The following is a 19,611-nucleotide window of genomic DNA, read 5'->3' on the forward strand; positions in this document are numbered from 1 at the left end:
GGAGACTTCTTTTCCTGGGGACAGTTCACCCTTGGGGTACCCCCTCCTCCCCGCCTTCAGGCTTTCCCACCCTATTGTCATGGCTGGATCCCACCCTATGGCAGCTATATCTTCCCCCTCAACCAGAGAGTAACCCCAAATCCGTGTGACCCGAAGTCTGCTGGCTGCCGAGTTCCAGGTAATGTGGCACGGAAGGTGGTCAGTGCCTCCAGCCCTCCCTCGAGTCACCCTTGCTGCGGTCAGTCTCCATGCGGTGATCAGAGAAAGGGCAAGAAATGGTGATGGCAGCAGGAGGAAGGGGGAGCTGCCTGGAGGTGACCCAGGCTGTGACTAAAGGGCCCTGCCTCTGCTCTGGCCTAGATGAACGGTGTGACCCTTGAGAGCTGTCAGAATATCATCGAGCAATTTGAGCCTTGCCCGGAAAATAAGAGCAAGGGGGTGCTGGGCATTGATGGTGAGTGGGGGATGCTGGGCGTTGATGGGGAGTGGGGGTGCTGGGCGTTGATGGAAGTGGGGATGCCAGGCGTTGATGATGAGTGGGGGGTGCCGGGTGTTGATGGGGAGTGGAGGTGCTGGGTGTTGATGGGGAGTGGGGGGTGCCGGGCGTTGATGGGGAGTGGGGGTGCCGGGCGTTGATGGGGAGTGGGGGTGCCGGGTGTTGATGGGGAGTGGGGGTGCCGGGCGTTGATGGGGAGTGGGGGTGCTGGGCATTGATGGTGAGTGGGGGGTGCTGGGCATTGATGGTGAGTGGGGGGTGCCGGGCGTTGATGGTGAGTGGGGGGTGCTGGGCATTGATGATGAGTTAGCTGTTCTGGGGGATGATGGGGAGTGGGGGTGCCGGGCATTGATGGGGAGTGGGGGTGCCGGGCGTTGATGGGGAGTGGAGGTGCTGGGCATTGATGGTGAGTTAGCTGTTCTGGGGGATGATGGGAAACTCATGGGGCAGCTGCATGCCTGTGGGGCAGGTAGTTCCGAGTGGAGCCCAGTGACAGAACTGCACTGTGCTCCACTCCCGGGCTCCACTGTAGGCTTCACCAACTACACGAGGAGCCCTGCGGGTGACATCTTCAACCCCGAGCACCACGGAGTGCACCAAGACATGACACAGCCCCTGAGCCACTACTTCATCACCTCATCCCACAACACCTACCTCGTGGGGGACCAGCTCATGTCCCAGTCTCGGGTAGATATGTATGCCTGGGTCCTGCAGACCGGCTGCCGCTGTGTGGAGGGTAAGCGCTTGCTCCTGGACTCTGCGCCCTCCAGCATGGAGGACCAGTCTTGGCTGCAGATGGCCCCTCCTTCGGAAAATGGGCTGGACTTGAGGAGCCATGGGGGCCTCCGGCAGGGTTCCTTCTCTTGTCACTGAGAGAGCAGCCCCCCCCACACACACCATGGTTGGAGTCCCGGGACTCAACCTTCCTAGGCTCACACAGCCAAGCCCCTTGGGCTAACCAGGCTCTGCTTGCCCACAGTGGACTGCTGGGACGGGCCTGACGGGGAGCCTATTGTACACCATGGCTACACTCTGACCTCCAAGATCCTTTTCAAAGATGTCATCGAAACCATCAACAAATATGCCTTCATCAAGAATGAGTGAGTGGCCAGGTCTTCTGGGGGCTGGCTCCTGCGGCAGGCGGCGAAGGGCAAGCAGCGTTTGGGTCTCTTTCCTTCCCTGTGTTTCCCCGTGGGCTGTGACTGTAATAGCCAACTGGCAGGTTTTGTTTAGAGATTATTCTCTGAGGAGAGTGGCCGGGGTGAGAGGAAAGGTTGTGCTGTGTGTGGGAATGGACAGCCGGATGATCCTGTGCCATAGCCTATCCACATACACTTAGTGGCAATCTCTGACCTCAGCCACCCATGGACATGATGATCCGAGCACTAATTACCCCCAGGAAACCACTCTGTTTCCAGACTCAATTTTCTGTCACTCAACTGTGGCCGTAGATGCTGCTGGGGAAAAAAATCCAATTTGCTGTCTGGAAATAGAAGACATTACCTTGTCTAAACAAGACTCTGAAGCAAGGGTGGGGCTGGTGAGATGGGGAACCAGGTGGATTCAGGGAACAGAAGCAGTTTCGGGGGGAGGTATTGTGGCCGAGGAGGGTGCTACAGCTCAGGGGCCGCTGGGCTGCACAGATGTCCTGTGACCGACCAGGGGCTGTTTCTGTGAGCCGGCATCTGTTTGCCCTTTCCACATCACGTGATTGCCTAGTTCTTGTTCTGAACACCTAAGTTTTCCAAACAGGTCGTGATGGCCTTTTGGTAAAATCAAAGTCAGATGTGTATACATATAATTAAAAATAAACAAACTGCACAAGCAAAGCAGAGCATTTAAAAAAGCTCCACCTCACACCGAGCAGGCAGCAAGTGTTGTGTTTGGTGGTGCATGCCAGCAGGTTTAGGTCCCCATTCTGCACTGAGCAGGCAGCAACTCTTGTGTTTGATGGTGCATGCCAGGCTTAGGTTCCTTCCTGGGCCCCTGTCAGGATGCGAGGGCCATCTGCCGTCTAGCTCAACAGGTTGTGTTTTTCACCATTTATTCATTATTCTCCATCATTTAATACATGCCATATTCAAACCATGACTTTTTCAGACACCCTACTTTCCGGGAGTTTATGGTTGCCTTTGTTTGTTTGTTTGTTTTTCTCACGTTTTCTTTACTCGTCCCCCAAATTTCTCAGTTTCTTTCCTACCCATTTACTGACTTCTTAGAGTTATTGGTGGGTCACCTCTTAGAGCAGATGGCAGATCTTTTACCAACTACTTAATGACCTATTCCATCATCCGAAGGTATAGGTGGCCTGTATGCCTACAGATGTGGGGCCTACTCATGCTCCAGGGTCCTGGCCTCTTCCCACCCTCTTGTCTTGGTACCACAGGTACCCAGTGATCCTATCCATTGAGAACCACTGTAGTGTGGTGCAGCAGAAGAAGATGGCCCAGTATCTGACCGACATCCTTGGGGACAAGCTGGACCTGTCCTCAGTGAGCAGTGAGGACGCCGCTGTGCTTCCTTCTCCTCAGATGCTCAAGGGCAAAATCCTGGTGAAGGTGACTTTGCTGGGGCCACCACTGATGGCCTGGGGCCGAGCTGGAGAGTTACAGTAGCTACAGACAGATTTGGGGGACACTCACTCTTGGGATGACTATACCATCTTGAGAATTACAGTATATATAGACAGATTTGGGGAGCACTCACTTTTGGGATGACCACATAGTCTTGAGCCACTTCCCTTATATGCCCACTGCTACAACAGCATTCAGCCTGGTTGTCCAACCCCAACCCACTTGATGGCCTGAGACTCCAAGAAGGAGCTTGAAGAAGGCCCCCTCCCTAGTGCAACTTTTCCTCGTGGGTACCAGCTGCTGGTTTCCTGTACCCCCTTCCCCCAGGGGAAGAAGCTCCCTGCCAACATCAGCGAGGATGCAGAAGAGGGTGAGGTATCTGACGAAGACAGCGCTGATGAGATAGAGGATGATTGCAAGCTCCTCAACGGGGATGTGAGTGGGGGCCAGATCTCTGATGGAGGTCCTACGGGTGGGGAGCCCACGGTCCCCCAGGGGATGAGTCAGATGCCCATGGAGGTCCTAAGGGTGGGGAGCCCGCGGTCCCCGAGGGGATGAGCCAGACGCCCATGGAGGTCCTAAGGGTGGGGAGCCCGCGGTCCCCTAGGGCAGCCTCTTGTCCTGGTTGACAGGATGAGTGACAGCTGGGAGGGATGGACGTAAGGTAAATGCCGATGTGGTGTGCAAAGCTGCCTAGCTCTGAGGTTGTTCTATGCTAGGGTCTGTTTGTCTGCTGCCTGCTTGGCCCTCTGGATAAGAGATGTGAGTCTTCTGTCCAACCAGCAGGCCAGTCACACAGCTACCGCTGCCCCACTTTGGCTTCCATCGCTAAGTAGATTTTGTCTGTGGTGCTGACCTAGCCCTCTTCACTGCCCAGTGAGTGGAGGCACCACTGAGCAGGGGTTGGGGGTACACTTTGGGTCCCACGTGCTTTAACTCAGAGCACCTCAGCTGCCTGGTCAGTTCAAGCTGGACTCTGGGTATGCATGCCCAGTCACCCCAGGCCCAGCACCAATACCAGCTTCAAGGCCAGCTCCAGTGCTGAGACCTCCTGTATGGCAGGCCCCTCTAGCGATCACCTTCACTTCAGCTTGTCTGGACCAGGGCTGGGGCTGTGGAGGGGGCCTGAGCGGTCTGCAGGAGGCTCTGCTGTTGGGGCTGGGGGTTGGGGAGCTGAGTGGAGGCAGGCTCGGTAGCTGACATCCCTCCTCTGGGCATTGCTCATCCACTGCTCTCAGTAAAGACTTTATTTTCCCCCGAGGAGTCGTCAGATGAGAAAATAATTGTGCAGGAGGCCTCCGGGCCAGAGTTGGCTAATTGTTTTAGAAAACCCTGAGACAGCAGATTCTTCCTATTTTGGGAGTGCCCGCACATGTCTCTGGCTGGCCCAGGATGGTGGCAGAACTTCTGACTGTGACATCCTTAATGGCCTGAGCACCCAGGGAGTCCTGAAGTCCCAGATCGAGGTCTTCCCTCAATGCTCCAAGTACATCAGTGCCTCTCTGGACTTACCTTGTCAGAGAGGGCACCCAGCCAGGGTTTGCGGATTCTCCAAAGTCTGTCCTGTCCCTACTGTCCACTTGACATGTATGGTGGCCAGTGTGTGGGTCCCATCCTCCTCCACCGGGATCCCCCAGGCAGGACCACGCTACTCTAAGGACCGCATGTGTCTGGGTTTTAGTGCTGTCCATAGCTGTCCAGGGGAAATCACAGTCTCTGCACCGAGACTCACAGGGGATGGCTGCCCCCCTGCTGCTCACTGGAGTGGGGACAGATGCCAGCGGGCTGACCTCTGGCTGTGGCAGGCCTCCACCAATCGGAAGCGTGTGGAAAACATTGCTAAGAAGAAGCTGGATTCTCTAATCAAGGAGTCCAAGATCCGCGACTGCGAAGACCCCAATGACTTCACTGTCTCTACACTGTCCCCATCTGGAAAGCTCGGGCATAGAGCAGAGGTCAAGAAGGTGAGACCTGTGTTGCTGACACGCGCTCCTCCAACAGCCAGTCTGCGGGCTGGGTGAGGGTCCCAGAATGTGTGGTAGTAAATGTATATACACATACAGGTGCTAGCAGGCAAGGTATATCTATAAAGCTATCCATATACACACCTGCAAGTACACCTGCACCTGTGTTCATGCCGGTACATACATATACCTAAACACACATACGCACAAGGCTTGCACATGCACATATATACCTGCATGCCCACCCACAGACACATACACCTCTGTACATACCCTTGCATGCATACATGTACATATGCATGCTTGGTGCTCATACTGCACAACACTCATGCATGTACACATACCTACACACAAATCTATACACACATACTCCTCTGAACATGTCTGTACAACACTCACACATGTTCACATACCTGCATACATTCCTGTGCACACTCATGTATTTATATGTAGTCCTTTGGGGGCGTATGATTTCGCTCAGAGAGGCTTTGAGCATTGCCTACCTTGGTGAGGATTTCGTGGGTAACAGAGGGGTGGGCATCAGGATCTCAGGGCCCAGCAAGTCCTGGGAACTGCCCACTACCTGAAGCAACTCACAGATATGTGGGGAAGTACAGAGAGAATAGCCTTCAGAAACTGTCCTGGCAGGTGGGGTGGGGTGGAGGCGGGAGCCAGACAGGCTGGGCCAGACGGTGCAGTCAGCAGTGCACCTCTGGAGGGTGGCAGCAAGCCAGGCTTGAAGGACAGGTACACTAGATAGTGGCCTGAGTAAAAGATTCATATAGCAGCTGGCAGGTTGGGCAGCTGGCCTCACAGCTGAGCAGGGCATCTGCAGGGTGGGAGATGGCTGGAACAGCTCCCATTGCCTGGGAGCCTTCCCTCCCCTCCCCTTCCCATCCCGTGGCACTGGCTTACTCTTCGCTGCTTCCAAGGCTTTTGGGAGGGCCGGAAGGGGGCCTGTCCCCAATGAACAGGGTCATCTGCTGCTGTATTTTCAGAGGTGTGTTTGTTCCCACCACAGCACTGGAGGGCTTAGCATAGCTGATATGATGGCCCCGTGCAGGTGGCTCACACAGGTCCTATGCACGCGGCCTTCTTTTTATTTTTAGCTCCCAGATATTTGGGCAGGAGAGCATAGCCTGCCTGATGCTTTGCCCAGCGTCTGCTAGCAGAGGCTGGATGGAGGTGGGGCCCTGTAACGGGTCCAGCCCTAGCGAGGGTTAACAGGAGCTCTGCTTTTCTTGACCAACAAGAGCGAACCTGGGTACAGGAGCACAGCTTGGCCCCTACTGTGTCTTTTGTGAATAATTGTGCTCAGAGAAATCTTCTTGGAGAAGGAGAGGAGGAGGAGGGGGAGGAGGGGAGTTCCTTTATTGAGATACCCAGATTGGAGGAGACGCTTGGACCCCCAGCCTGACAATATCACCAGGATGTGACACCGCCTACACGGGACAGACAGAAAGGGCACACGTGATGAAGTTTGCTGAGCTAGGGGCTGAAGAATCGTGGCACAGGGCACTGGCTATCCAGGGAGCTTCTTTGCCTGCAGTTCAGATGGAGGGGTGAATATCTGTGTGCCTACCATGAGCCATTCTGGCCATTTTTTTTTAAATTCTCTGGGCTAGGTGTCATTCTCTCTGCATATGAACCTTGGAGGACACGAGGCTCAGCTTAGGAGTTCTTGTGAGACAGGAGGAGGGTTTGGGAGTAGCTTGTGACAATGAAGGTGGGGCAAAGGAGATCCCCTACTAGCAGTTAAGCATAACTCCAGCGGGTGCAGAACAGTACCACTGGAGCCCTGACCCTCAGGTTGGCCCCAAGAAAGGATCTCTTCTGCTGAGTGTGGAGGCTTAACTCCTGTCCTTGTCTGTGGAGATGACCCCGCCCCCTGCCCCATTGCTGTCTATACTGCTTTACCCTGAACATACCCCATGATCAGCTGCTCACAGCCGCTGAGGGTGGCCAGCTCAAGCTGCATATGAGTGGTACTTCTGGAATAGTGGTGGCTGTTGGCCTCGTCATGTGAACTGTGGCTGGTGAGCACACACCTGTGTGGTTAGTGTTCTCTTCCCCTAATTTGTGTGCATATTTTGGTCATTCAAGCATGGTGACAGCAACAGTTTGAAGACTACTTAAAAAGACCAGAAACATGTCAGATTCATGAGGTTCTCAACATGAGTGCGGCTTCTAGGGCTTCTCCCACCGCATGTTCCCAAACTAAGAGGAAAATGTACTGTCATCATTGGGGGCTGATAGGCTGAAGAAAGGATGCAGGGCACAGGTAAACCTGGTACCTCAGCTACTGGGAATCTGGCTCTGGACCTTGGACGTCTAGTGGCTGGAAGGGCCTGGCTAACATGGCCACAGGGTCACTCTGGGCATCAGAAAGAGCCAGCAACATCTGGTCCTGACCCTCCAAGAGGGGAGAGGAGGAACTCAATGTGAAGGCAGCTGGCAGGAGCTCCGGATCATCATCACATCAATAAGATCAGCAACAGGGGGAGCTTGATGATGCCAGGCAGAGCAGCTGAGGCAGAAGAGAGCGTGGGGAAACATCAGCCATGATGTATGCAGGGGTGTGTGCATATGTGCACGGTATATACAGGAGTCCGCAATATGTGCAGAATCCAGTGTGTGCAGGGGAGCAAGGTGTGTGCAGGGATCCGTGTGTGTGCAGTGATCCATGTGTGTGCAGGGGTTCATGCTGTGTTCAGGTGTCCGTGGTGCATGGAGGTGTCTATAGTATATGAAGAAGTGTCCATATACATGTATAGGCGTGTCCTTGGGCTAGTGAGTAGGGCTGTCCGTGGTGTGTACAGTCACATCCATGCTATGTGCAGATATGACCTGTGCATGTACGGGATACACAGCATGGTGCGTGAACGGTTTTCACACGTGTAGTGTAGGGATACATGCTGCATGTCTCTCTTACTGACATCCCTCTCTAGCAAGGATCACCAGCTGCAGGTCCATGCTCTATTGCGTCTGATAGAGACCAACCTCTTCCTAGGCCAGGTAACAAAATCAGACGGGGCACCCCTGACTAGAACTCTCCTGAGTTCCCAGGTGTCCGTGCAAGAGTTGTGGGGAAGTGAGTGAGGATAGCCCTAGCGATCACAGAGAAGCAAGTGTGCAGTACAGTTGTTCAGTGTGAACAAGCCTTCAGGACTGGGTCCTGAGCCCCAAGGGCAGGGCCTGGGAGGACCACTGAGGTGTGTCTACCCTGTGCCCAATGGGTAGCTAGTCCCACCCTGTACTTCCCAGCCTCACGTAGCTGGATCTTGGATTATTCACCTGAGTTGTGTAGAAATCGGCTAGGGTGTTGGGGCTCCAGGGGTTTTCAGAAAAGGATTGTGTGAGCAGAGGCTGCTGAGGACTATTCCAGATGTGAGCCACACTTATTATGCAGCCTCCATCCGTGATAAAGGAATCTGGAGCTGGTTACTTGGTTTAAACTATACGTCATTGAAGCTGGTGTGGGCAAATGAGTCAATGCTGCTTCTGACCCGAGTCCAGCCCTTCAGGCATCTTCCTGGTAGCTGTGTTTGGCTCCCCCAAATCAGTGCCTTGCTCCCAGACCTGATCAACTCTGCTTCCTCCAGAAAGACCTTCTGGGGCCACCTGGGAGCTGCCCTGCCCTCCCTGACTGGTCAGAGATTGGGTTCAACTTCTGTCTGCCTCTCAGGCTCAGAGCAAGGTCGAGGAGGATGCGGAGTCCGGGGAGGACACCGGGACAAGCAGGAGGAACAGCCGTCTCCTCATGAGCAGCTTCTCCAGGCGCAAGGTGAGCAGAGATCCTGGGCTGGGACGTCCCATCTGGGGCTACTTTCATCCCTGTACCATTGGCTAGCTGTGGTTGGGGTCAGTGTCCTAAGGTCAGGAGCTCTGACTACTGCCCTCCCTTGGCCCACGCTGGCCAATGTCTGGGATTCAGATATCTGAGATGTCTGAGAGTCCCCCAGGACCAGGGCACTGCAGATACCTCTGTGGGTCCAACGGGGTTGGAGCTCAGAAACCTGGGGGCGGATAGCCCCTGCTCTGTACATCCTGGTTTGACCCATGGCTTCTCAAGTCCCGATTCTACCTCCTTGCACAGAAGAAAGGCAGCAAGATAAAGAAGGTGGCCAGCGTGGAAGAAGGGGATGAGAGTCTGGACTCCCCAGGAAGCCAGAGCCGAGGGTCAGTGCCCAGCCCCGTGTGTGTGTGTGTGTGTGTGTGTGTGTGTGTGTGTGTGTGTGTGTGTGAGAGAGAGAGAGAGAGAGAGAGAGAGAGAGAGAGAGAGAGTGCTGGGCAGACACGGACGGAGGGCTGGTGTGGGATTCCATGCCCCACTTTCATTCTGAACACTTAAGTAACGAGAAGGTGAAGCTGCTGTCCAGGCAGCTGCGGAAAGGGATGTGAAACAGGATCAGCCTAGTTGGGGTGCTGGTGGTGGGGCTGGTCCTAAGGTTCTGTCCGTCTCCTGGGCACAGATACTGCCTGATCACCAGACTGCAGTTCCCACCTCCTCTTCCCAAGTCCTCCACCCGTACATTTCCTTCAGGGGCAATATCTGTCTATCTCTGTGCCTCTCCGTGCCTCCTACACCCCGTAAGAGGGCCGGTCTGTTCGTGTCCACTTGCTTCCCACAGCACCTGAGAGAGTTCTTCGGGGTCTCATACCTATTAGTCCAGCTCCAAGCTCGTCTTCCCCACAGTGGGCTCCCCTCCTCTTCAGCCCCTCCCCTTCTCCTCCCAGGCCCTGTTCTATCTTTCTGGGTCACAAGCAGCCTCTCCCTCACCGTTTTGTGTCTGCAGTCCCAGCTCTGCCATGGCACGCTGCTAAGACACCATCACTGGCCAATTTCCCTCCTGCCCAGAACCCTTCAGAAGCTCATATTCCTTACAGCACCCCTTGGCTGGGCAGGTATCCCCAGCCCTGATCTTGTACAATGCTTAGGGGCAGCCAGGATCTTTGTCCCAAAGATCCTCCGAAGGCTTCGTAACAGTCCATACTCAGCAGACACATTCCCATAGCCTCATCACTGACGTGGGTGACTCCTGTCCCCATCTGTGAATACCAGGGTGGTAGGTACATAGAACAGAGGGTACTAAGCGACCAGGACACTGGAAGGTTGGAGTGGGGTGTTTTCCTGCTGGGAGTGAAATGAACCTTAACTATTGTCTATAAGTCCCAGGTTGGCTGGGACATGTGAGCTGGGGGAGCAGATAGACCTCTACTGGCCCTGGAGCCTGAGTGGAGCAGCCAGAAGGCTGGCTGGGACTGGACGGGAGGGGCATAGCCACAGGGTCCTGAGCAGCCCCGCCACACCCTCATAGGACCGCCCGGCAGAAGAAGACCATGAAGCTGTCGCGAGCCCTCTCGGACCTAGTGAAATACACCAAGTCTGTGGGCACCCATGACGTGGAAACGGAGGGTGAGGGCCATGTGGAGGGTGGGGCCAGGCAGGTCAGCTGCGGGGTGCAGGCTGGGTGTGCTCACGCCTGGCTGGTCTGCGCCCCAGTGGCATCCAGCTGGCAGGTGTCATCCTTCAGCGAGACCAAGGCCCACCAGATCTTGCAACAGAAGCCCGCCCAGTACCTGCGCTTCAACCAGCACCAGCTCTCACGCATATACCCCTCCTCCTACCGTGTCGACTCCAGCAATTACAACCCGCAACCCTTCTGGAATGCTGGCTGCCAGATGGGTGCGTGCAGGCCTGTGGTGCAGGGTGGGATGGCGAGGAGGGCCATCTCTGAAGGCCTTTGGCAGCCAGGGTGGGGCCTTTCAGACCCTAGGGTGACGTGAGGAACACCCTGTCTGTCCCTGCACCGCTAGTGTGTGTGCTGGGCTCCCGGTCCCAGAACTCATGTGGAAGGGTGTGTGAGCATCACTGACCCACACAGCCTTCTCTCTTCCCTTTAGTTGCCCTGAACTACCAGTCCGAGGGGCGGATGCTGCAGCTGAACAGGGCCAAGTTCAGTGCCAACGGCGGCTGTGGCTACGTACTCAAACCGCAGTGCATGTGCCAGGGTGAGGGGCTCAGGCTGGGGTGGGCTCCTGTGCGGCTACCCTGGATACTGGGGCAGTGGGTGCACAGAAGAGGGGAGGGGAGGGCTGAGACTGAACCACCAGGACAGTGGGAGGTTAGGGTGGGGTGCGGTGACCCCTAGCTATGTCAGGGGCCTGAGGGTGGGGATTTAGGGTGCATGAGATTCAGGACTTGTCTGGGGCCCTGGTGTGCTCTGGGAGATGGAGGCTCAGGACCAGTCCTTGGTGGGCATGCCACCATAGCATTCTCCAGCATGCTGTACAGGCTTCCATACGCATGCTGCTGTCTCATGATGCCTCTTTTGGTTGCCTTGAGCTGTTCTGCCGCATGGTGCATGCACCTTTGACACTAGCAGCCTGAGCAAGCCCCCACCTGCCCTGTGACCAGGGTCACCTGCCCCCACTATGATGTACAATCCCATCCCAGGCCAAAGCTTTCTGACATTCCCACGGGGCTGTTTCCCACCAGAGCTGCACAGACCGATAGGTAGGAGTATAGGTGACGTAATCCGGGTGTTTGGCTTACACCTGTGCCCTCTCAGGTGTCTTCAACCCCAACTCTGAAGACCCCCTGCCCGGGCAGCTCAAGAAGCAGCTGGCCCTGAGGATCATCAGCGGCCAGCAGCTGCCCAAGCCACGGGACTCAGTGCTGGGTGACCGTGGGGAGGTAGGGGCAAGCCAGCATGGGCACGGTGGGTGGTGGGAGAGCCCGGGACCCTGGTGCCACCCCTCGCCCTATCCCCAGATCATCGACCCCTTCGTGGAGGTGGAGGTCATCGGGCTCCCCGTGGACTGCAGCAAGGAGCAGACACGAGTGGTGGACGACAATGGTGAGGAGGGCACCAGATGCCAGTGTGTGCCCACGGCTGCCACAGACCCCAGTGGGATATGAGGGCCTGACCCCAGAGGAAGCAGCCCAGTGCCCAGTGTCCTGTCTGCTCTGGGGCCCCTTAGGTGCCAGTCATTGGTTCCAGCTTCTGACCTGTTGATTCTGTCCCCATGATCTCTAGGATTCAATCCCATGTGGGAGGAGACATTGGTGTTCACTGTGCACATGCCCGAGATTGCACTCGTACGCTTCCTTGTCTGGGACCATGACCCCATTGGACGTGACTTCATTGGCCAGAGGACACTGGCCTTCAGCAGCATGATGCCAGGTAGGGGAGAGGCCCAGGCCTAAAGAGCTTTGAGGAAAGCAAGAGTTGGCAGGGTAGGGAGGTGGGGACTTCGATGACTGGTGACCCTCTTGCTCCAGGATATCGCCATGTGTACCTCGAAGGGATGGAAGAAGCCTCTATCTTTGTACATGTGGCTGTCAGCGACATCAGTGGTAAGGTGAGTGTTGCCTCTGAGTCCTCCCATAGCCACAGGAAGGACAGTACCAGCCCCTCGCTCCCACCCGGTCCACTTCTGGGGCTAGGGCCTGGTATTCACCTCTCTGGGTCTCTTCCTCAGTCTTTGATGTGGGCTATTGGGAAGTGCTGACCCTGGATACCACCAGTGCTGCCTCTCTCTCCCAAGGAGGTTTGGGGCATCCAAATGTGCAAAGCGTCCCTGTCCCGGGATCTGTGCCCACCTCCTTGCCCTCCACTGTTGCCGGTGCCAGCCTCCGTTTTCCTCAGTGCCCTCCCATGCCCTGTACATCTGGGAGCAGAGCCAGAAAACCGTGACCTCTCCCGTGACTTTCCTTGTCCTGAGTGTCCCATCCCTCTGCTTCCTAGTCCCTGAAAGGGATCTACATGCATTTGCCCACTACCTGGCCCTTGGGCCCCCATCCCATGTGCCCCGCCCCAGGCAAGAGCAGGAACAGTTCTCGATCTGTGGAGTCCAGCTGTCTGGGTTCTAAGTGGGGTCTGATACACCCTTAGGGTACAACTTGATGCAACCAACCCTTCAGGGCCTGTAACCACAGTGAGTGGGTCCCGCTGGGCCCAGAAGAACTGCAGGTGTCCCTGTTCTATGCCACCACCCATCCATCTGTCCTGTGTCTGCCTGCCTCTGAGGGCCAAGGGCTGGGCAGGCCCTGCTCTGGCCGCCATGGCCACCTCACCTGCCTTCACTCTGTCTCTTTGGTCTTGCAGTCCCAAGCCTACTTTTAGGAGCTCAGCCTTGTTAGGAGTCTCAAAGGTACCCGGCGCCGCGGGACGGTGTAGCCCGCCGCCCCACCTGCATGCCAGGCCGCGCCCATTAGCATCCGTGATTCTTGGTAGCATTTTGGAGACTTGTCAGCTCATGTGACATGGATCATGACACGGTTCTGGGGTTCCCTGGGCCATCCTCAGCCAGAGAGTGGCATTTACGAGGCAGATCCAGGATTCAGCCAAGGCCAGGGGCCTGTCCTAACTTCCTGTCCACCCTCTGCCCTCTCCCCTGCCACCGAAGCTCTCTCCACACAGCCCTGCAGGTGCTTTCCTGCCCTTCCCTTCTCTCTGTCTGCCTATGCCGTCAGTTCTCAGCCTGTCTAGCTCTCTCCTCAGTCTATGCCAAGGTCTTAGTTGGGGTGTGGGTTACCCAGCCGGTGCTCCAGCTCGAATCCTGGATCTCCTTCTAAATGACTTTCCAACCATGTTCACCAAATTGCATTGGATTTGGGATCTTGAATCAGGAAGCTGATTCAAGTGCTGGCCATTTTATTGCCTCTGCAGAAGGGCCCCTGGCTGCCAGGCCCTGGGCCGCTCCAACGCACGAGCACGGCCCATCTTGGGGGAACGGTGGGTGTTGTTGTTGGGATGTGTATGGCATGTGAGGACCCCTGTGGCCTCTGCCCTCTAAAGAGGTAGCTGCATATACTCTCCAGCAGTGACCTATGCAGAGGGGAATGCAGGATGGGACTGGGCACTGGCCAAATGCTGAGCCAGCCTGGAGGAGTCTGCCTGGGGGAGTTCAAGAAGGCTTCCTAAAAAGCTGCCCTCTAGGAGGCAGGAGAAATACCTGGGAAGTAGGGAGGCAGAGCCCAGGGGAGATCAGGCCTTCCAGGCTGCTGCCACACAGGGCAGGGTGAGTGTGACCCACAGCGGCAACAGACCCCAACTTTTCTCTCTCCCCATAGCTGGGGCCGTAGCCCTCAATTCCTCAAGGCTGGGACAAGTGGGTGGCCAGGGTGTAGGGATTGCGGTCTGCCCTTGAGATAACACAGGGACGGTTCTCGAGCCTCCCTCCCAAGTTGAGTTTGCAGTCTGAAGGATGACATCGTGTTGTCCGAGTTACCAGGAAACCCTGCTCCCTGTATGTGGTGCTCCAGCGTGATCTTCTGGCAGTCCACGAGGCCACCCACAGACTCAAAGCCTCTGGAGAGCCAGTTCTCCACTGCAGCCATACTTGGGATGGGTGGGCCGGGCACCGGTTATGTGGGCTCCTTCTCTTGCAGGTCAAACAGACTCTGGGTCTAAAAGGTCTGTTCCTCCGCGGCCCAAAGCCAGGCTCACTGGACAGTCATGCTGCTGGACATCCCCCGCCCCGGCCCTCCGTTAGCCAGAGGCTACTGCGGCGTACAGCCAGTGCCCCAACCAAGAGCCAGAAACCAAGTCGCAAGGGCTTCCCAGAGCTGGCCCTGGGCACACAGGACGCGGGTTCCGAGGGGGCAGCTGATGACGTGGCACCCCCTAGCCCCAACCCAGCTCTGGAGGCCCCTACTCAAGAGAAGTCAGGCAGCAGCAGTCCCCGAGGTAAGGCACCGGCGGGAGAAGCAACGGAAGAGAGAACCCCGGCACAGGTGCGGTCCCCGCATGTCCCTGAAGGCCCCGGACCTGCAGGGATGGCCGCCACATGCATGAAGTGTGTGGTGGGCTCCTGCGCCGGGATGGACATTGAGGGCCTACGAAGGGAGCAGCCGCCCAGCCCGGGGACTGTGGGCAGCCACACGGCCATCAGCCAGCAGCCTCAGGCCCGGGTGGATTCACTGGGGGGCCCTTGCTGCAGCCTGAGCACTCGGGCCACCCCAGGGAGAAAGAGAGAGGCCCCCAAGGGTCCTAGGGCTCGGCGGCAGGGTCCAGGCAGTGGCTCTGTGTCCTCGGACTCCAGCAGCCCAGGCAGCCCAGGCAGCCCCAAGGTGGCCCCCTGCCAGCCAGAGGGTGCTCACAGGCAGCAGGGGCCACTGCAGGGAGAGATGAACGCCTTGTTCGTTCAAAAGCTGGAGGAGATCAGGAGTCATTCCCCCATGTTCTCCACGGGTAAGGCCTGCCACCATTCCTCTGTGTCCCGTGTGCTGCACACCGCTGCACACCTGGCATGCCTAGGCAGTCCGCGCCTGCTGTGCTCTTGTGGCTCTGCTTCACCTGCTCCATCAGCTTAACCTGCGGCCTGTCTGCCCCAGACCCCTCCCCTCTGCCTGAATGGCCCTGCACTTTGGTGGGGTGGGGAAGAGGGGAGTGTGAGTCACCTTGGCTTTTCTGAGGGCTGCATGCTGAGGAACCTAGGGATGTCCAGCCAGCCCTCAGTAAGGGCTTCCCTGGTGCCTTGCTGGCTGCCCCCGGCTGGGTGCCCTGATGGCAGGGTCTGAAAGGGTTCCAGCTCCTAGCCCTGCCCACCCTCCAGGGCCAGAGTCAATGGTGACTCTGTATTTCAGTCCCTTCGGAAAAGTTTGATGCCAGTTGGTGGTGGTACCAAATGGTATCTCTTGGAGTCTCCTCCGAGGCCAGGCTAGAAGGTGCTTAGAACACAATGCTGAGAGACGCTCCCAAGAGCCCGCACTGCCCAATCAGTGGTGCTTAGCATCTGTCTGACCACTCGCCATCTGGGCTCACAGTTCCTGGCCTGCCCCTTGTCAGCAGCAGTATGAGGGAACCGGACTGAGCTGGTCACCTGAGCCCTAGCCTGGTGGGAGGGGGCCTGCCCGCTTCCATTGCACTCCTGCTCCTGCCCAGCCTCATTGTCCGTCTGTCTCTCTGCTGGCCCACCCCACACTGACCATGTTCTCCTTTCTGTCCCTGCTCCCTGTGCTGCTTACATAGTTAGGGATTGAGACCTGCGAGTGCCAGGTAACAGGCCCCACCCCTGTGTGTTCCCCTGCTGCCCCAGCCCAAGGAGGGCCAGGCCAGGCCTGCCTGCGGCCCTTTGGACCCTGTGTGGGGCCCAGGCACCTCTCCTCTGACTTTAGTTGGGGGGGGTACCCTGAGTGCCACATTATAGTGTATCAATGGAGACGCCCAGCTGCTGGGATATCCTGGGATGGGCTGGCCCTAGGCTTGGCTCAACACTCACTGATGAGATCCATAATCTCTCTCTCTCTCTCTCTCTCTCTCTCTCTCTCTCTCTCTCTCTCCCCCCTCTCCTCTCTCTCCCTTTCTCCCCTCTCTTTCTCCTCTCTCTCTCTCCCTTTCTCCCTCTCTTTCTCCTCTCTCTCTCTCCCTCTCCTTTCTCCCCTCTCTTTCTCCTCTCTCTCTCTCTCTCTCTCTCTCTCTCCCCCCCCTCTCCTCTCTCTCCCTTTCTCCCCTCTCTTTCTCCTCTCTCTCTCTCCCTTTCTCCCTCTCTTTCTCCTCTCTCTCTCTCCCTCTCCTTTCTCCCCTCTCTTTCTCCTCTCTCTCTCTCTCTCTCTCTCTCTCTCTCTCCCCCCCCTCTCCTCTCTCTCCCTTTCTCCCCTCTCTTTCTCCTCTCTCTCTCTCCCTTTCTCCCTCTCTTTCTCCTCTCTCTCTCTCCCTCTCCTTTCTCCCCTCTCTTTCTCCTCTCTCTCTCTCTCTCTCTCTCTCTCCCCCCCCCCCATCCCTCTCTGCCTCGTCTCCCATCTCTTCCACTGCAGATACTCGCCTCTTCCCCCTGCAGCGGCCCATCTCCCCCCTGTGCAGCCTGGAACCCATTGCTGAGGAACCAGCCCTGGGCCCTGGCTCCCCACTACAGGCAGCTGTCCCCACAGGTCCTTCTCAGGAAGGGTCCCAGTGCCCTGTAGAACCAGGAGCCAAAGTGACCAGCCCCCAGCAGACAACTCTGGGAGCTTTTGGAACCCTCCAGCTCAGGACTGGGGGCAATAAGGACAATGAAGAGCCACCCCCAAAACCACACAATGGTGGGATCCCTAGTGGGCCACATGAGGGGAACTCTGGCAGACAGACTGACAGCAAGAGCCGCTCCTGGGCCCTAGGCCACCCACCAGTGGTTAGAAGGGCCAAGAGCGAGGGCCAGGTGCCCTTGGAGCCTTCTCCCGTGCCGGCAGTGTACTCGGACGCTACGGGCACCGACAGGTTATGGCAGCGGCTGGAGCCTGGCAGTCACCGGGACAGTGTGTCCTCATCCTCCAGCATGTCATCCAACGACACTGTCATAGACCTCTCATTGCCCAGCTTGGGCCTCTGCCGCAGCCGAGAGAGCATGCCGGGGGTTTCCTTTGGACGCCTGACCCCACGGCCCTGCTTGGCCTCAGCTGCCCGTTCTGACCTGCCTCCTGTGACCAAGAGCAAATCGAATCCCAACCTGCGGGTGGCTGGTGGGCTGCCTCCCGTTCCCGATGAGCTGCAGCCCCGGCCTCTTGCCGCACGGCTGACCAACCTCCACCCACGGCCACCCTGGCATCACCTCCCCTTGGTGGGCCTGCAGGACTGCCCAGCGTCTGCCAAGTCCAAGAGTCTGGGGGACCTGACAGCTGACGACTTTGCTCCCAGCTTTCAGGGCAGTGCCAGCAGCCTCAACTGTAGCCTGGGTGTGGTGCATCAGGAGCTGGAGCCAGGGTTGAGGCGAGACACCCTCACAGAGCAGCTACGCTGGCTCACTGGCTTCCAGCAAGCTGGGGACATCACATCACCCACCAGCTTGGGCCCAGTTGGGGATGGGCCTGGAGGGGGCCCCAGCTTCCTAAGACGATCCTCCTCCCGCAGCCAGAGTCGCGTGCGTGCTATTGCCAGCCGGGCCCGCCAAGCTCAGGAGCGCCAGCAGCGGCTAAGAGGCCTGGACTCACGAGGTCCCCCCGAGGAGGAGCGGGGTACCCCCGAGGGCGCCTGTTCTGTAGGCCATGAAGGCTATGTGGATGTGCCAATGCCCACCAAAGGGGCCCCTGAGCAGGTGTGTGGTGCTGCTGATGGCCGGCTGCTGCTCAGGCTCTGACCCTGCCTGACTCAAACTCGAGCCCTTCCCTGTGACTGCCTACAGCGGAGGCTGGCCTCAATTCACCCTTTGCTCAGGAAATGAAGCCACTGGGTCCCCAAAGCTGTTGTGCCCCACTCACTGTCTGTGGAGCACCCAGTAGCCTCCCCCTCAATCTTAGCTGTCCTCTTGTCTCTAATCCTGGAAAGCAAGGTACAGCACTGCTCACCTGCCCTAGCGGGCAGTCTCCACACTTTAAGATACATTTATCTTAAAATGTTAAGAGCTATTTAACTTTTTAGAACCCAAACTTCCACAAAATTAAAACGATTCTGAGCCCTCCCCCACTGTCCTACCTGGTGTCTGTCCCTGTGGTGTATGCCATGCTGTTTGCCACCTGCTTTGTGCTAGTGCCCCAGAATGCCTGTGACACACCCACAACCGCTAGGGTGGTTGTCCGTTCCCCCACCCCATTGTGCATCTGGCTTGTTCTGAACAAAACACCCAGCAACTGCGTAAACCCGGGAACACAACTCCAATAAATGCATCAGGTCTGTTCTGCGTGGGCTCACCTTGCACCCTTCCTTCCGGGTCACTCCTTGCGGCTGCAGCAGCTCCGTCTAATAGGGCAGAGAGGGAAGTCTTCCAGGGTCGGCCTGGGTAACCCCAAGTTCCCAGCCAAAGGCCCCCCCGCTGTGGGTGCTGTGCCCCTGGGGGTGTAGGACAAATGACTTCAGGCCCATTCGTCTCCTGGAGAGCTGTGGTGCTGCCACGTGAGGCCTTATCTTCTCCTGAGGCCTTCAAACCCACTGTGGAGAGAGCTCCACCCAGCCCTGCCAGGAAGGATACACCTCTGGGGAGGATGACTCTGCCCTCACTCTTCTCCTGCCATGGGCAGGGCTTGTGCCTGAACAAAAATACGTGGGGAGTGGACTGCCTGCCCAAGGCCAGTGAGAGGGTTCAGTCTGAAGAACTGCTATGCCAGCCTGGTGACTGGCATGTCACGGGGACAGTATACATATGCACAACAAAGCTGCGGGTGGCAGCAGGGTTATGGTGTGGTCTCATTCAGGGAATGAAGCAGACTCCACTCTGGCCAAGAGAGGGCTAGAGGTTGCAGACTGGGCTGTCTGTGGGATGACAAGTATTTGGCCACAAGCTGGTCCCTTCCCCATAGTAAGCAGTTGGGGCGGGGACACAGGCAGGCCCAGGGGACAGTACTAACTTATGCTTAGAGCCCTGATCACCCTCTTCTCGTCTCTTCCCTTCCGAGGGCCCAGTGAAGGCAGATGGGAGACCCAAAGGCCATTGTAACCCAGCCTCATGCTGGGCCTGGAGTCACATTAAGGTGGGGCTGGGATAGATGATCTTTCCAGTTTGGGCAGCGGGGCCTGCCTGCAGGAGTTCAAGGAAGGCAGGAAGCCTACCCTAGCAAGGAGGGCGTCCCCATTCGGGGACCAAGGAGTATATTCCAATTTGTGAATGGGGACTTCTGACATTAGATGCCTGGCTTGGGGCCTACTGCTACCTGGGCTGATGA

General features: G+C 57.2%; 1 protein-coding gene across 2 annotated transcripts in view; it reads left to right on the plus strand.

Annotated features, from left to right (window-relative positions):
* The window catches only part of Plch2 (phospholipase C eta 2), a 57,468-nt gene extending 38,836 nt beyond the window's left edge, over positions 1 to 18,632 (plus strand). For both annotated transcript variants that reach the window (XM_087906778.1, XM_087906779.1), the window contains exons 6-22: positions 361 to 454; positions 1,029 to 1,232; positions 1,476 to 1,596; positions 2,883 to 3,054; positions 3,397 to 3,504; positions 4,875 to 5,033; positions 8,719 to 8,817; positions 9,130 to 9,212; positions 10,352 to 10,449; positions 10,537 to 10,719; positions 10,938 to 11,045; positions 11,606 to 11,730; positions 11,809 to 11,893; positions 12,074 to 12,220; positions 12,319 to 12,398; positions 14,431 to 14,728; positions 16,798 to 18,632. In XM_087906778.1, coding sequence (XP_087762904.1) covers positions 361 to 454; positions 1,029 to 1,232; positions 1,476 to 1,596; positions 2,883 to 3,054; positions 3,397 to 3,504; positions 4,875 to 5,033; positions 8,719 to 8,817; positions 9,130 to 9,212; positions 10,352 to 10,449; positions 10,537 to 10,719; positions 10,938 to 11,045; positions 11,606 to 11,730; positions 11,809 to 11,893; positions 12,074 to 12,220; positions 12,319 to 12,398; positions 14,431 to 14,728; positions 16,798 to 18,092 — 3,459 coding nt within the window. In that variant the 3' untranslated portion in view covers positions 18,093 to 18,632. The remainder of the gene's footprint in view (positions 1 to 360; positions 455 to 1,028; positions 1,233 to 1,475; positions 1,597 to 2,882; positions 3,055 to 3,396; positions 3,505 to 4,874; positions 5,034 to 8,718; positions 8,818 to 9,129; positions 9,213 to 10,351; positions 10,450 to 10,536; positions 10,720 to 10,937; positions 11,046 to 11,605; positions 11,731 to 11,808; positions 11,894 to 12,073; positions 12,221 to 12,318; positions 12,399 to 14,430; positions 14,729 to 16,797) is intronic.
* The last annotated feature ends 979 nt before the right edge of the window (positions 18,633 to 19,611 follow it).

The sequence above is a fragment of the Myodes glareolus genome, chromosome 6 (assembly GCF_982192425.1).
Source record: "Myodes glareolus chromosome 6, mMyoGla1.1, whole genome shotgun sequence".
Classification (NCBI taxonomy): domain Eukaryota; kingdom Metazoa; phylum Chordata; class Mammalia; order Rodentia; family Cricetidae; genus Myodes; species Myodes glareolus.